The sequence below is a fragment of the Vombatus ursinus genome, unplaced genomic scaffold (genome assembly GCF_900497805.2).
Source record: "Vombatus ursinus unplaced genomic scaffold, bare-nosed wombat genome assembly UNPS02014778.1, whole genome shotgun sequence".
NCBI classification, from domain to species: domain Eukaryota; kingdom Metazoa; phylum Chordata; class Mammalia; order Diprotodontia; family Vombatidae; genus Vombatus; species Vombatus ursinus.
Window position 1 is genome coordinate 36314236 of NW_020954556.1, and position 17418 is coordinate 36331653.

The 17418-nt window shown below is 41.1% G+C and overlaps 1 protein-coding gene across 1 annotated transcript in view; it reads left to right on the forward strand.

Annotated features, from left to right (window-relative positions):
- Positions 1–13257: 13257 nt before the first annotated feature.
- The window catches only part of PNPT1 (polyribonucleotide nucleotidyltransferase 1), a 46949-nt gene continuing 42788 nt past the window's right edge, over positions 13258–17418 (forward strand). Inside the window, exon 1 of the mRNA XM_027865573.1 lies at positions 13258–13418. Within this exon, the coding sequence (XP_027721374.1) occupies positions 13258–13418 (161 nt within the window). The remainder of the gene's footprint in view (positions 13419–17418) is intronic.

A 17418-nucleotide genomic window follows, 5' to 3' on the forward strand; every position in this document is an offset into this window, starting at 1 on the left:
GAAACAACAGAGCCACTCTCAGCTAGCTAATGCTTCCAGTCTTAATTCTATTTTTTGAACTGTATTTCTAGGTCTCTATTTCACATTGGTCCTAGCTAAGGACCAACAAATCCTCAAGGCTCCCTGTTTGATTCCCAACTGAGAATCCTGTGCTCTTAAGTACATTTCAGGGACCTCTGACACAGAAACACCATACAACTCTGAGTCTCATTTCTTACAGAATATTTTTGGTGACCAAACATACATGTTGTTCAGCTACATAAATAAATCTAAGAAAGCACAAAAGTTAAGCCCAAGAGGCCATTGTCTTTCCCACCTAGTTACATTCCTGAGTTTTCATATGTATATGTATCAGCAAAGTCTTTTCTGGCCTTGAACCTACTTATACACTAAAGTCACTCAAAATAAAAGGAAGGAAAGAAAGGGAGATGATCTAGTAATAGAGAAGAAGGAAAAAACCTACGTCAGTGGAAAGAAGGTCAAAGCAAACCATCTGTGAAAAAATTGAATTTGATCAAGTGTCTTATGCCAAAACCAAATTAGAACCATCCTAATGAGAGCCAGGCATTAGGCCTAAAATAAAATTTATTTCTCCTTTCACCCTGTTCTTTTTCTTTGGGATTCATGGAAATCTATTTGTAGACCAACTCTGAAGACATTTTCAGCAAACAAAGGAGGAGGAGGAGAAAGAGGAGGAGCTAAGAATGTCTAGGAGGATCCCAATACAAATTTGGAAGGTCAAAGGGATATTTTTTGTGAACTAAATGATTCTTGAAGACTGTTTGAAAGACTAAAGGGAGCAAACATTGAGCTAAAATTGTTTGTTCACCCCAACCCCACATTTCTCTAAGGTTGTTGTTGTTGTTGTTCATTCTTTGTTTTTAAAGAAGACTACTTGCTCTGGAATTGGATTTAAATGAGGCAGAGTTGCACAAAGTCATCAGCCTCATTCTCTCTTCCAGATCCATTTGAGTTTGAGGCCTGCTGGTTGCCCTCAACTGGTTTAGCTCATCTGCCGAAACAGTTTAATGGGGTGTGGCCACTGAGCATGCTATGGCTTCTTGGTGCTACAGGTGAGAATTGAGTGCCAGATAGACACCAAAGGTGGATGAGCAGACCTGAAAATGGCCCAATCAGCCCTCACACCAGACGTGCTAGTTCTCCTTGAACACCCCATATACATTTTTCTAATAACACTGATGGGTATATATGTGGAAGCTCTTAACAGGGGAGACAAGATGGAACAGTAGAAAGAGTAGACTTAGGAGTTAGAAGATCTAGGTTCAAATCATGCCTCTCTGGTACTTACCTGAGTGACTATGGACAAATCATTTAACTTCTCTGGGAATCAGTTTCCAGCTCTTGACCTATAAACTATTTAATTTTTAAAGAAATAATTACAAAGCACATTGAATGACCTTTAAACATGCTCCAATTAAAAAGAGAGAAACTTGTATGTAACTAGCTAAAGGGCAATGGTTTAAGTGAGTCCTAGAGATGATAATCCAATGCCATCTTTCTAAACAATAGCTCATTTACTAGCAAATAGAGTCTGCCTGAATATAGAGCTCTATGGTGTCATTCCATGCTCCAGATACCTTAACTATACTTTTGTACAAAACTTTATTATATAAAAACATTCTGAACTTGGATAAAAACCATCATCCTCTTCCATAAGCTCAAGCTTATTTATCACTTCTCTTCTGAAGAATCCTTTGCATGATCTACCAAAGGAGAAGAAATCTTCTAAGCCCTAAGGTAGAAAAGAGGGTGAGGGACAGCTTATAAATTGTACTTTGGCTAAAACAAGAACCAGCCTAGTCCAAATTCTGATTAAAGACATAATTATCCCCTTAAGGAAACACAGAACAACAGAGAGCAACAAGAAAAAATTAAAATAGAGTATGACATTCATGCTGTGAACCAAACCAAGTCAACCAAAAACTACCCTAAATTTTAATCCACATGAACGACAAATGACAAACAAAGTTAATATAAACCACAATAATTTTAGCTAATTTGACCCTGCACGTGGCTCAGTGTTGGCAAGAATGTACTTTTCAGTTCAGGTTCTATTCATTCATGCTGACTTTAAAGGAACTGCTGTGTTTTGTATAAAGTAACAATAATTCTACTGTCAAAAGACAATTCACTAACATGAAAATAAACATAACATCACAATGGGAACTCAATATCCTCAAATATACTCAAAGGTCTATGATGACCTCAGTCTGTTTATCTTTAAAGTCCACGATTATGTCAACTTTCAACAATATATGTCAGCATCAAGAATTGACCATGAGTAAAGGCCAGTTTTGACAAATCTTTCTATCCTTTGATGGCCGTAGTAGTAATAGTACAAAATTAAAAGCTACAATAATGATGGAAGGCAGTATGATTTACTGGAGTAGACAGTGAGTGGGAAGTCAGATTTGAGTTCTAGTCCTAGCTCTAACCAATCTCTCTACCAATTGATGTCCCTACTAAGGCTCTCCATAGTAGGGGTTGGGGCAGGGTCTGGTCCCTGTTCTCAGAGGTAAATGTGAAGGGAGATCACACTGCCGCAGACTACTTTGGCCTACCTCCAGATGCAAAACTAAGTATTAATTCCCAGAATACTATGTTCCACAGGAGCTTCCAGAGGACAGGGAGGGAAGAATTGGTTCCTGGGCCAAAGAGGTGAGAAGAGAGAAGATTCCTGGAATCTAGCCTAATAAGGAAAGGGTTAAGGGCTGTGCAGACCCCACTGAAATTACCTACTTCTTTCCATTTCCACTTTATGCAATGTCTTCCCTAAGGACAAAGTAAGCTCTTTGAGGGTAGGAAAGGTCTTTTTTTATCTTGTGTAACATAGACCACCCTGGCCCTCATTACCTGAAGGTCAGATGCATTAGGTTTCACCCTTTCCTGAGGGTTCTCTGGTATCCTTAAGAGAATTGGAGGGTGTCTAGGCTCTTGGCAAATGGCCCAAGTCCCTACCAATGATCTTGCTCCAATTGTACCCTCTGTACCACAGCTCCATTTAACCACTGAGATTAGTTTTTAAGCAGAAATACTTACTTCAGAAGGTATAATCACAATATACAAATTTATTCCCCCTAACAAATGGGAGGCATAATCCTCCTTTGTACCACCTCAGTCTTTGGAGAAGGGGAAGGCATTAGGTTCATACAGTAGCTCAAATCCCATTGAACATCGTTCTAGTTCCAAGTCCAAAACCCCCTCAAACTTGAGTCCCAGTCACCCTGGCTTCTCAAGGTTTCTACACAAGGCTGACTGGCTGCACCATCTCATCTTCAATCCTGACTGCAAGGTCATCATGGACCTGTGGGTCCCTGTGGGGAATCACTTCCAGCACCTGAAACTGAGGAGGGCAAACACCACAGAACAGAAACCAATACTCCCAGGCCTATTTCTCGAGCTGGGATAAAAGAGAGAGCAGGGGAAGGAAAGTCCTTCTCTTCTTACCAGTTCAGTTGATGGTGCCCAAGTGAGTGAACCTTCACCCTCGGGATACCACAGCAGATAAGAATTGCCAAAAAAAGAGCAGCAGAAAGAATAGTGGAAAAGAGAGTGACTGACTCAGTCTTGACAGTTTTAAAGATGAAGGAAGTCAATCAAAAGAGGCTAACCCCATACATGGGGCAGGGGATGCATGCCTCTCTGTTAGGCCACCTGGACATTGTCCAAAGGCCCCTCAAGGGGACCTCCAAGATGGATAGGCTGGGCATGCCCAAATAAACCTGGGTTATACTTGTATTTATATTCCCAGAACTTAACGCAGTGCCTAGCATGTAGTACCCACTTAATAAATGCTTCATCTAGCTAACTATCTAACTACATCTATTTCTCTGTCCATCTGCTTTCATGCCAGCAGAAGGGGGAGAGGCCAAAGAGGTGAAGGGAATTTGGAATTTCCCCAGGAACTGGCTGAGATTCTGCTTTTTAAACAGGACTCACATCCCTTACATTGTTTGCCCCCTTTCCTCTGGCTCCAAATGTACCTAACAATAGTGTCAGTGAATGAAATTTTGAGAATTCTCCACTCCTTTCCGCTATGTGTATATGTGTGTGGATTACATATATGTATATGAATATACGTATATCTGTGTGCATGCATGCATGTATGTGTGTTTATGGGGCAGCTAAGTGGCACAGTAGATAGAATGCCAGGCCTGGAGGCAAGAATCTTCTTTATTTCAAATCTGGCCTTAGACCCTTACTAGCTGTATGACCCCAGAGACGTCACTTAACCCTATTTGCCTCAGAGTCCTCATCTTAAAATGATTTGGAGAAGAAAATGGCAACCCACCCCAGTATCTTTGCCCAAAAAAACCCAAATGGAGTCACAACTGAAAAATGACTGAACAACATGTGTGTATATGTTTACAAATATTTCTCTTTATGTATAAATGTATAAGTCATGTCTCAACTCTTGCACTTTAAAAATTATAAAATTTTTAAAGTGACAAATAACTGTAAGAGACAGGGAATTTGCAAAAGACTTTAAATACAAAGATAGAATGATCAAAAATTTCCTGCTGTAACGGTGACTGCTATATGACTCCAGGAGTCCTAAGTATCTACACCTGCTCCAAACATATAGTAATCAAGACTTAATCCCAATAACTAAGGTAGCACAAGAGTGTGGCTCTTAGAGTCAGGAAGAATAGAGTTTAAATCCCACCTCAGACACTTAATAACTGTGTGACCCTGGAAAAGTCATTTAACCTCTCTTAACCTTAGTTTACACCTGTAAAATGGGGGTAATAATAGTGCGTCCCTAAAATTCCAATTCACAACAAAGGTAAACTGAGGCTGGACTCCAAGCAGTTTCAATTTATTAGGGAAACTGGTGGTCCCTAAGCAGTGGATCCAAGACTCTCCTCTGCAGTCAAGGATGCCTCTACCCTGGGTTTTGCCTCTTTTATTGCAACTCATGGGATTCCAAAAATAGATTGAGGTGGTATGCAATTCTTTGGTCAATTCCAAAAGGGGGAAATCCATATGATCAGTCAAACAGAAATATACATCAATCACCAAAATTTAGTCATCAAACTTTACACATGTCATCAATCACAAATGTTTAGTCAGTGACTAGGCAACAGGATTCTAAGACTTTCCACCAGGGTGTTAAAACATTAGGTGTAAAAGAACAAAGTAAAAGGGGAAACTGGTTTTCTGGAACACAACAGCTCTCAGAGCACATTCATGGGGAGTAGGGGGGGACTACAGCACATCTCTATCGCTATCCTTAGCACAGATAAAAACAAGCCTTTGTGATGGAATCCTACTGTGCTATAAGAAATGATGAGCTCAATGATTTTAGGAAAACATGGAGAGATCTGCACAAAATAATGAACAGCAAAATGATCAGAACCAAGAGAAGATTGTATATAGTAACAGCAATATTGTTTTAAGAATGACTCTGAGCAATTAAGTTACTTTGACTATTATAAATACCCAAATTAACTATAAAGGACATGTGAAGAAAGGTGCTATCTGCATCCAGGGAAAGAACTAATGAATAGAAGTATGGCTAGAATAATTGTGTGTGTGTATACATATATATACATATATATATACATATATATATATACATATATATATACATATATATACATATACACAAATAGGTATACATGTGTGTGTGTACACACACATACACATACACACACACGTATACCTATTTGTGTCTAATGATAGCCATCTGGAGGGAGGGAAGAAAAAAAATTACATGATAATTTTGTTGTATATTTGAATGGAATAGCAAGTTGTACATAATAAATTTATAGGTTCATATGCAATCATCTTTTTATTATACTATGTTATAGAAATGCTTCTTTTATTCCATAAATTAAAAATAAAATTAAAAAAAACAAACTATAAATCTATAGAATACAAATGTATCAATAAAAAGCAATATAATTACCAATACATGGGTATTATCATCAACACAGAGAGTAAATTAATTCCAACCTATATAATTCTTGTTCTAACAATTAAAATTAATTATTCTACTTACCTTACTTATAGACAATCACCAATACCCATAAATCACAATGAACTGAGTAGATACTGATCAAATTGAGTAAGGGTATCAAAATTATTCTCACAATAGCACCTACCTCAAAGAATCGTGAGGATCAAATGAGATAACATATAGGCAGGGAATCTACCAGTTCCTGTTACCCACCTGATCTCCTCAGGAGAGAAGAGCCTAATCTTCCTCTGATCAAGTACTGTGCACCTTCTGTCTCTTGCTGGAAGCAGCGTGTTTCCTGAGGAAAGGCAGCAAGGATTTGGGCTGGGCATCTTCCATTTGCCCCAAAGTAATGACTTCTGTCTGTACCAGCATGAGGGAACTCCCATCTCCTGCTGCCAGTCTATTCCCCCAATATGGATGTAGAGAAGCTCTGGTGCAAAGAAGAACAATCTTCCCTTTGACATCAGGCCTCTCCTGCTGGGCCTGTCCTTTGAGGGAAGAGGAATAGGAAAGTTGGTGGGGAATAAGACTTCTTTTTCCTGCCATACATGTTCAACCTCCGGCCCCTTCTACACCTTTTTTTTTCTCCTTAATCTCCACCCTTCAGAGGGAAGAGGATAATGAAGTAGGGCCCCCATTTGGTCATCTGACCATGTCCCTCCAATTTCATTCTGCATTTGCCTCCAGTCCAATCTCCATCCTCCTTGGGGAAGTGAAGTGTTGCCCTCCACTCAATGATGAACATTATCACACCTAGTCATACTCTTCACATTGCAGTGATTGATTCTGAACCCCTGTAAGTCATCATCCAAACACTATTCCCCACTTCCCAATTTCTCATTCCTATCCCCCTCCACCCCTCTGCCCCAAAGTTTCAACCAAACACTACTCAGTCCTTCCACTGTACCCTCTGGAATGCCTGTTCAATAGGCAATAAACTTGTCATCATTCTTAACCTTTTCCTTCCCACTCCTTTCATTTACTAGCTATTACTGAAAACTGGTTCCCCCCAGATGATACTTCCATGTTTTCTACCTATCTCCATCACTCAGTAATCTCTCTTCCTTTGAGGTTCATGCTATTCATGCTATTCACCCAATAAAAATCCTGGTAGCTGTTGTCTTCAGACATCCAGGTCACTCTCCTTTCTTCCTGAATGAGTTTGTACATGGCTCACAATTTTTCTTTCCTCCCCAATTCCTGCTCTAAAACTAGAACTTCAACATACACATTGATTTTAAAACTTTCGAACTCCTTAACCTCTCAGTTCCTCCACCTACTCACTTCCTTTGACTCCTCCACCCCACCTCAGTCACACACAAAGATGGTCATCACCCATCACCCTCAAATGTACAACCTCCACATTTAAGAATTGAGATGCCCTTATCTGATATAACCTATTGGCTTTTCACCTTTCCCTCTGCCTTCCCTTACAAAAACCTACTTTTCATCCTCACCATGGCCTCCAATCCCTTGACCCCTCAATTCTCTTCCAGTCTGTTGCCTCCCCTGCACCAATCATTCTCTCTTCTGTTCCCCATCTTAAACCCTTGGTGAACCAATTCAACTCACACTGTCCTCCTCTCTTATATCTCTATCCCCCTTATCATATCATCAGTTACATCCTGCCAAGTCTTAGCCTTGGATTTCTCCCACCATAAGTCACCTTTGCTCCTACATACATGCTGTTGAATGTAGAATGAGAAAATACACGTTGTTCTGACTGGGTCCACTATAAATTTATGTTACACAATCTCAACTGGGTCCTCACTGCTGCTAAGAAAGCCTACTATATCTGCCTCAACTCACTATCCCCCTGACCACAATTCTTCCAAAACTTTTTAATCCTCTTCAAATTTCTTATGGCTTCTTCTCCTCTACTCTCTGAGAGAAACTTGCCTCATACAGTGGGGAAAAAAAATGAGGCTATTCATTTGAGCTCACTCTTCTCCCCTCTTCCTCATCTATCACTCAGATGCCTTCTACCAATCTCTCCTCCTTCACCCATATCTCATATGATGAAGTAACTTTACTCCTAACCAATGCTAACCCCTCTACCTGCTCAAGCAATCCCATTCCTTCCCATCTACTCCAACATATTGCTCCTTCTGTTGTCCCTACTCCACCACTTATTTTCAATCTCTCCCTGGCTACTGACTCATCCCTAATACTGCCTAAAACATGCCCATGACCCCCTCATCTTGATAAAACCCTCACTTGATCTTTTCATCTAAAATAACCATCATCCTATATCTCTTCTGCCCTGTGTAGCTAAACTCTTTGAAAAGGCTGTCTACAATAAGTGTCTCCCCTTTCTCTCCTCCCACTCTCTTCTTAACACCTTACAATCCAGCTTCCAAGAGTATCATTCCACCAAAATTACTCCTTCCAAATTTACTAGTGACCTCTTAGCTGCTAAATCCAATAGCCCTTGCTCAATCTTCATTCTTCTTAACCTTCAGTCTTTGATACTGTTGATCACCCTCTCCTCCTTGATACTTTCTTCTCTCTGGGTTTTTGGGGCACTCTCTCCTCCTTCCTCTCTGCTTCTTCTCAGTCTCCTTTGCTGGATCCACCTCCAGATCATGCCCTCTAACCACAGGCTCTGTCCTGGGCCTCTTCTCCATCATCTCATCAGTTCCCATGGATTTAGAGTCTCTATGCTAACAATTTTCAAATATACCTATCCTGCCCAAAAATCTCTGCTGACCTCCAATCTTGCATCTCCAACTGCCTTTCAGACATCTCAAATTGGATGTCCAGTTGATATCTCAGTCTTAAACTCAACATGTCCAAAAATGAACTCATTATCTTTCCCCCTAAACCAGGGATGAGGAACCTCTAGGTCCTTGGGTGCCGCCTTTTGACTGAGTCCAACTTTTTGGGTTTTTTTTTCTATTAAACATATTTTCACATTAGTGATGTTATAAGGAAGAATTAGAAGCAATAGGAGGAACCACCCAAAAGAGGAAACAAAACAAAACAGAAGAAAAAAAACAGCAAATAGTATGCTTCAATCCACATTCAAACTCCACAGTTCTTTCTTTGGATGTGGATAGCATTTTCCATCATGAGACCTTTGGAGACGTCTTAGATCCTGGCGTTGCAGAGAAGGGCTAAATCTATCAACATTAATCATCACACAACATGGCTGTTACTGTGTACAACATTCTCCTGGTTCTGCTCATTTCACTCAGCATCAGTCCATACAAGTCTTTCCAGGTTTTTCTGAAGTCCACTTGCTCATCATTTCTTACAGCACAATAGTATTCCATTACATTCATATACCACAACTTGTTCAGCCATTCCCCAATTGATAGGCATCCTCTCAGTTTCCAATTCTTTGCCACCACAAAAAGAGCTGCTATAAATATTTATGTGAGTCCTTTTCCCATTTGTATGGTCTCTTTGGTATACAGCCCTAGAAGTGCTATTGCTGGGTCAATGGGTATGCACATTTTTATAGCCCTTTGGGCACAGTTCCAAATTGCTCTCCAAAAACGGTTGGATCATTTCACAACTACACCAACAATGCATTAGTGTTCCAATTTTCCCACATCTTTTCCAACATTTATCATTTTCCTGTTTTGTCATGTTGGCCAATCTGATAGTTGTGATGTGGTACCTCAGAGTTGTTTTGATTTGCATTTCTCTAATCAATAGTGATTTAGAGCATTTCTTCCTATGACTATAGATGGCTTTAATTTCTTCATCTGAGAACTGCCTGTTCATAACCTTTGACCATTTGTCAATTGGGGAATGACTTGTATTCTTATACATTTGACTTAATTCTCTATATATCTCTTATCAGAGATACTGGTTGTAAAAATTCTTGCTCAATTTTCTACTTTCCTTCTAATCTTGGTTGCATTGGCTTTGTGCAAAAACTTTTCAATTTGATGTAATCAAAATTACCCATTTTGCATTTCATAATGTTCTCTATCCCCTGTTTGGTCATGAATTCTGTTCTCCATAAATCTGATAGGTAAACTATTCCTTGCTCTCCCAGTTTGCTTATAGTATCAGCCTTTATATCTAAATCATGAACCAAGTTCAACTGAGTCCAAGTTTTACAGAATAAATCCTTTTATTAAGGTGATTTGTTCTGTACAGTTTGGATTCAATCAAAGGGCTGCACTTAAGGACCTAGAGGGCCATATGTGGCCTCAAGGCTGCAGGTTCCCCACCCCAGCCTTAAACTATTCCCCTCTCCTACCTTCTCTATTGTTGTAGAAGGCATTACCGTCCTCCCAATCCCTCAGGCTCCCAACCTAGGAGTCATTCTCCACTCCTCACTACCTTTCACTCTCCTCTTCCCACCACCCCTCAATAACCCCCAAACCCTGCCCATATCTAATTTGTTGCCAAGGCCTGTAGATTTCACCTTTGCAATATCTTGAATACATCCCTTCTTTTCTGACACTGCCATCATTCTGGTGTAGGCCCTTATCACCTCATGCCTGGAATTTTATAATAGCCTGCTAGTGGTTCTTCCTGCCTCAAGTCTCTCTCCACTCCAACCCATCCTTCATTAAACAAATAAAGTGATTTTCTTAAAGCACAGGTTCGACTCTGTCACCTCCTTACTCAATAAACTCCAGTGGCTCCCTATTGCCTCCAGGACCAAATATAAAACCCTCTGTTTAGTGTATAAAACCACTCATAACTTAGCCTTCTCCTATGTTTCCAGTCTTCTTCCACTTACTCTCTGCCATGTACTCTTAGATCCTGTGACACTGGCCTCCTTGCTGTTCCATGTAAAAGACACTATCATTCAGTTCTAAGCATAAAATATTGAGGTCTCCAGTAACAAATAATACATGCATCCAGGAGCTGAGACAGGACAAACTAAACATGTTGAAGAAAGGCAGCTTCAGAAGACAAGACTTCTGAACAGAGAGACATGCAGTTTCAAGATTCTGTAACAGTTCCCCAGAACCCAGAAGAAAGTTGATGGTTAGTTAAACAGGAATAGGCATTGAATCTGTTATTTCATTAATACAGGGAACTTTCTGGGTGAGGAAACTCCCTCTACCAATGTAAATTGGCACCATTTCTGTAATTTATATATACAATCCAACAAACATTTATTAAGCACCTACAATATGCCAGGTACTGTGCTAAGCACTGGGAATACAATTAATGAAAAGACCATCCCTGTCCTTGACAACCTTACAAACCAAAGGAGTAGGCAACATGCAAAAAGAGGTAGAGAAGGGAAGGGTAATACAATACCAAGGGGTACCTGGAGCTGAGATATCTTGTTCTATGGAGTTCAAACCAAGCAAAGTAGCAGATGCAAGGTGAAGTGATCTGCCAGTCCAGTTTCTGCCCTCTATAAAGGAAGACATCGGGAGGAGTTTGGTAATCTACCCTCCAGCCCTCCAACAGAAGGGAAAGGAGGCCAAGGGAGCTGCAGTCAATCAAGGCTTGAGTTAGCTGAGTGGTGGTGAGTTTCAAAGTTGAGTTTATACTGGGAGAAGCATCTTGTTCCGTGAAGTGGAAACCAGAAAGGGCAGCAGACGCAAAATCCAGTATCTGTAGTTTCAGAAAGCAGCCTAGAGCACTGAGTAGGTTATTGACTTGCCTGGGATCACACAGCCAGAATGTGTCTGAGGCAAGACTTGACCCTGGATTTAAAGACTTCATGTGTAGTGAGCTAATTTCCATTATTATATTCCCTCTAGCATTATATTATCAACCTACAGTGTTAGGTACACAGACTTTTTTACTTAAAAAGATGAAATGCATAATTTTTCTTCTACTTTTTCATTTTTTTCATTTTGCTTGATTCATTCTTGTTGTCTCAAAGTTATTAGGTTCTATTGCCCAATTCTAATTTTTAAGGAATTATTTTCTTCATCTAGCTTTTATATCTCCTTTTCCATTTGGCCAACTGTACTTTTTAAGGAGTTTTTTTCTTCAGTGGATTGTCGAACCTCCTTTTCCGTTTGACCAAGTCTACCTTTAAGAAGCTGTTTTTCTTTTCCAAGCTGTTGACTTTTTTTCATGATTCACTTGCATCACTCTCATTTATTTTTCCAATTTTTCTTCTACCTCTCTCATTTGATTCCTTTCTGAGCCCTTCCAAGAGCACTTTTTGGGCTTGAGACCAATTAATATTCCCCCTTGAGGCTGGTTACTGGCTTTCTGAGCATGGGCCTCTGGGGCTGCCATCTTGCCCACTGCAGTGGGGTCAGCAGGCCTTGTGGCGCTGTTGAGCCTGGTGGCTGGTCCGTCCTTCCTCTGGCCTGCTGAGCCAGGACCTCAGAGCCTTGGTTGCTAATCTAGGCTGGGGCTGCCAGCGTCCCCCTGACTTGCCTGGACACCGACTGCCCTCTCTGCACTCCTCTTCTACCCAAGTGAGACAGACCTTTCCTGAGGTCCTTCTAAGTTGGGCTGGAAAACTGTTTCAATCCATCTTTTTGTGGGTGCTTTAGCTCTAGGGCAGATCTGCACAACTTAGAAACCTATTTGGCCTTAGATGGGTTAGACTGGAGACAGACTGACGATGGTTGGTTGCCTCGGGTCACGTGACAAACAGGAAAGTTTACAGTGGCAATCTTGCATTTTTCATGGCAGCCTGAAACCCTTTGAGAGGCTGCAATTGGCCGGGAGGCCAGGTTGTATGTCGTGCAGGCCTGCTATAGAATTTGTTTAGAGAATTGATTTAAAGTTGTTCCAGGGAAACCTGGAGAGAGCTCAGGCAACTTCCTGCCTTTTCTCCATTTCCTGGAATTGTATCACTTTTCTAAGCTCCACTATTGGTTCCATTAGTTTCATAGACATTTCCACATCCTTTAAAGTTTGTAAACTGCTTAACAAAACTTATCTCAGGAGATCATCAAAACTAAGTCAATGAAGCAGATATTACAGGTATTACTGCCTTTAAAATGTTTAATTTTTAGTTAAATTTAAATTTCAAATCAAAGTCTAAAAACATTTAAATTGTTAAAAATTTAAAGATTTTAAACATCTCCATTTTGCATAAGAGGAAACTGACGTTCAGCGAAGTCAAGTGACTTCCTCAGGGTCACACAGTTGCCAGCTGTCTAGGGTACCATTCAAATATTCAGATCTCACTAAGGACCAGAGAAATGTGCCGCAGTTCGCCTTTTAATGAAGTTTGTCCCTCTTCGGCCTCTGTGGGATGTAATTCTCTTGGATTTCCCCACCAGCTGCAGAAACGAAAGCAAGAGGTGACCTTTCTTCCGGCCTGCTTTGACCAGCCAATCAGGACGCGGCTCGGGGCAGTCCTCCGCCGGGGTGTCATGGCAGCCTCCACGCGCTGCTGCTTATGCCTGCGGCTCCGGGCGCTGAAGAGCAGGCCCTTCCCCGGGCTGGGCCGGACCCAGCGGCTCCCTCCGAGACAGGCGCGAGCGCTCTGGGGAAGCACGAAGCCCAGGACCGCGACCGTGGACTTGGGCAGCAGGTAGGGCAGCTCCTGGCGCCGCCGCCAGCCCTTCTGAGCACTAGCACTTTCTGTCTCCGCCGCGGGCCCGGGTCTCTGATTGCCCAGATCCGTCTCGGGCGTCCTCGCTCTCCCAGCCCCGGTCCCACTAACCCCCCAGGCCTCCCTGGGTGGACCTCCGCCCACCTGGAGCCCTTAACACTCCCAGTTCTCTCAGGTCCCGGCCCCGCTCCCAGCCCCCTCTGAGCCCCAGTGAAGCAATTGAGCCACCTCCACAGGGCGAATGAGAATTAGGAGTTGGAGGGCTTCATTTCCTTCTCCTCCTGCCTTGGGGAAGTCTTTTAAACTTCGCTGAGCCCCAACCTCCCCGTCTGCAAAATGGAGTGCAGTGGGGAGAGCGCTGGAGACTGGAAGATCTGGGTTCAAATGCTGCCTCAGATACTTTCTAGCTTTGTAACCGCGTGCAAGCAAGGCACTTAAACTGTCCTAGTCTCAGTTTCCTCATCTGCAAAAATGAGGGAGTTGTACTGGATGGCCTCCCAGGCGCCTTCTAGCACCAAATCTGTGACTGCGAAATAAAATCTTCCTCACAAGACTGTCGAGGAGATAGAACGAGATAAAACTAAGATTAAGGTGGTTGTGAGGATCAAAAGTTATTTGCGAACCTTAAAATGGTATAGTAATGAAAGCAGCGCTTAGTACAATGATTGATTGTTTACTGAACCTGGAGTTCAGTAATAAAATACAATGGAAAGAGTACTAGATTTTGGTTAAGTGGTATTCTTTTGTTTATCACTGTTAACTTTCATAATTTCCTTATATGTAAAATAAGGGAGTTTAACTGCCTTACCTCTTATGCTCTTTCCGTTTCTTAATCCTCTAATTCTTCCCCTGTTGTTTCTGTCCTGTGCTATTTGCCCAAGTCCCATGTTTTTGTTGACCCTTGGTATCCAGATTGCTGCCTCAAAGTTTCAGATGACTTTTTAATTGTCAAATTCATTGACTTTTTCTCAAACCACATTCTTGATATTTCTGCTGTGTTGACCAGGTTGACCTCCTATAGATTCAATAATCAAGTAGTCAAACAAGTATCTATATGTTAAGCTTTTACTGTTTACCAAGCCCTGTGGTAGGCCACTAGAGATACAAAGATGAAATCAAAACAGCCACTGCCCACAAAGAGCTTACATTCTGTGGGGAAGAGCATGGAATAGTGTGCCTGCATATTAGACACAAAATATATACATAGTCATTACTGGGCAGTTTGGGCCAAGGTAGGAAGCACTGGGACTTGGAAAGGTCTCCTGTTGGAATTTGAACTTAAACTGATCTTTAAAGGAATCTAGAGATCTAAGTAAGAGGCAGAGATCAGGAGGGATTACATTCCAGGCATTTATAAAAAAGCATGGAGTTAGATAGATCGCTATGTATAAAGAACATCAGTCTGACTGAATTGCAGAGTGTGTGAATGAGTGTAATGGATAGAAAGTTTTAAAGGGTAAGTTGGAGCCTGATTTCAAAGGACTTTAAATGCCAGCAGAATGTGGCAATAAAGAGCCACTGGAGCTTCTTTTGTTGGGGAGTGACATGATCAGACCTGTGCTTTATGACACTTAAGTGCCTGAGTGGAATATCGATTGGAGGGGAGAAGTCAGAGGCTGGATGACTGATTTAGGAGTGTCTTTTGCCATGGTCCAGTTAAAAAGATAATAAAGGTCTGAAAGTCTGAACTAGACTTTCACTGCTTGTGAGGGGAGAGAATGTGAGAGAATGAAGATAGAATTCTCAGGACTTGGTAACCAATTGAATTTGGGGGAGGGGGGTGAAAAATAGAGGATGACTTCTGGGTTGTAAACTGGAGGGGTAGTAGTACTCTTGATAGAACTAAGAAAGAAAGGACAGGGTGGTCAGGAGTCTCATACTGCAAGAAGACAAGAAGGAAGAGGATTGAGAAAAGACCACTGTTAGATTTAGCAATAAAGAGAACCCTGAAACTTTGAATCAAGTGGTATATATAGAATGAAGCCAGAAGAAGTTTTGTGGATAAAGAGTTTTATTTTAGACTTGTTGAATTTAAGGTGCCTTTGGGACATCCATTTGGAAACGTCCACTAGGAAGTTAGTGTTGAACGGCTGGTTTTGATCTTAGATTATTTGCATAAAGATGAATCCTTGGGAGCTGATGGACTCACCATAGGAGTATAGAAAGAAAAGAAGACACAGGACGAAACTGGGTTCCAACCACAGTTGATGAGGGAAGGGAAAAGAGACATCGATAATGATCCAGCAAAGGAAGCTAAAGAGTAATCAGGCTGGCAGGAGGAAAGAAAGCAAGAGGAGAAGGTAGTTAGAAGTGCCAAACAGTAAAGAGAGGTCAGGAAAAATGAGTACTGAGAAGAGGCCCTTGAATTTGGCTATATTGGACATTTAAGGGAGAGCAGTTTCAATTGAATGATGAGGTTGTAAGCTAGATTGAAGAGAATGAGAGGAAGTGGAGTCAGAGGTTGATGACACCTGACCTGTGGGTCCTCCAAGCTATCATGTGTATGTTTGTGCATGCATGCATACATACATACGTACATACACACATATATGTCTATAGAGATCTCCCATTCACTAGAAAAAGCTGTCTACACTCATTGCCTCCATTTGCCCACCACCAGTTTTCAGTTTCAGCCTCTTACAATCTGGTTTCATTCTCTGTCACTTGTAAGAAGCTGCCCTGTCTAAAGTCACCAGGGTTCTCTTTATTGCTAAATCTAATAGTCTTTTCTTAATCCTCTTTCTTCTTGATCTCTGAAGTATTTGACATTGTTGGGTACTCTGTGCTTCTAAAGATTCTCATCCTTGGTTTTCAGAACACTACTCTCTATTTTGGATGTCTTCCTATCTGTCTGACCATGATATGCTTTGTAAGATCATTATCATGCCCAGCACCTTATTGTGAATGTGCCAAAGCACCTATTCTAGGCCCTCTCTTCTCTCTGCTCTCTCTTGGTAATCTCTTCAATTAGTCAACAAATGCCTATTTTGTTCCAGCTGCTCAGGATACAAAGAAATAAATGAAACTGTCCTCTTTCTTCAAGGAGCTTACATTCTATCAGAAAATACAATGTGAATTTAAATAAATCAATACAAAATCACACTATTTACAGGGTAAATTTTTGGGTGGGAAGGGAAGCTGGCAGGGGAAAGGGAAAGGCTTCATGCAGAAGATGTCACTTACCGAGAGGAGTATTAACCAAGGATTCTTTTTTTTTTTAAATTTATTTATTTTTAGTTTTCAGCATTCACTTCCATAAGCTTTTGAGTTTTAAATCTTCTCCTCCTCCCTTCCCAAGACAGTGTGCAATCTGACATAGGCTCTACATATACATTCCTATTAAACATTTTCACATTAGTCATGTTGTAAAGAATTAGAACCAATAGGAGGAACCACAAGAAAGAAGAAAAAAAACCAAATAGTATGCTTCAATCTGCATTCAAACTCCATAGTTCTTTCTCCAGATGTTGATAGCATTTTCCATCATAAGACTTTGGAGTTGTCTTAGATCCTTGCATTGCTGAAAAGAGCTAATTCTATCAGTTATCGCACAATGTGGCTGTTACTCTGTACAACGTTCTCCTGGTTCTGCTCACTTCACTCATCATCAGTCCATACAAGTCTTTCCAGGTTTTTCTGAAGTCCACTTGCTTATCATTTTCTTATAGCACAATAGTATTCCATTACATTCATATACCACAGCTTGTTCAACCATTCCCCAATTGATGGCCGTTCCCTCAATTTCCAATTCTTTGCCACCACAAAAAGAGCTGCTATAATATTTTTGTACATGTGGGTCTTTTTCCCATTTTTATGATCTCTTTGGGATATAGCCCTAGAAGTGCTATTGCTGGGTCAAAGAGTATGCACATTTTGATAGCCCTTTGGGCATAGTTCCAAATTGCTCTCCAAAATGGTTGGACCAGTTCACAACTCCACCAGCAATGCATTAGTGTTCCAATTTTCCCACATCTTCTCC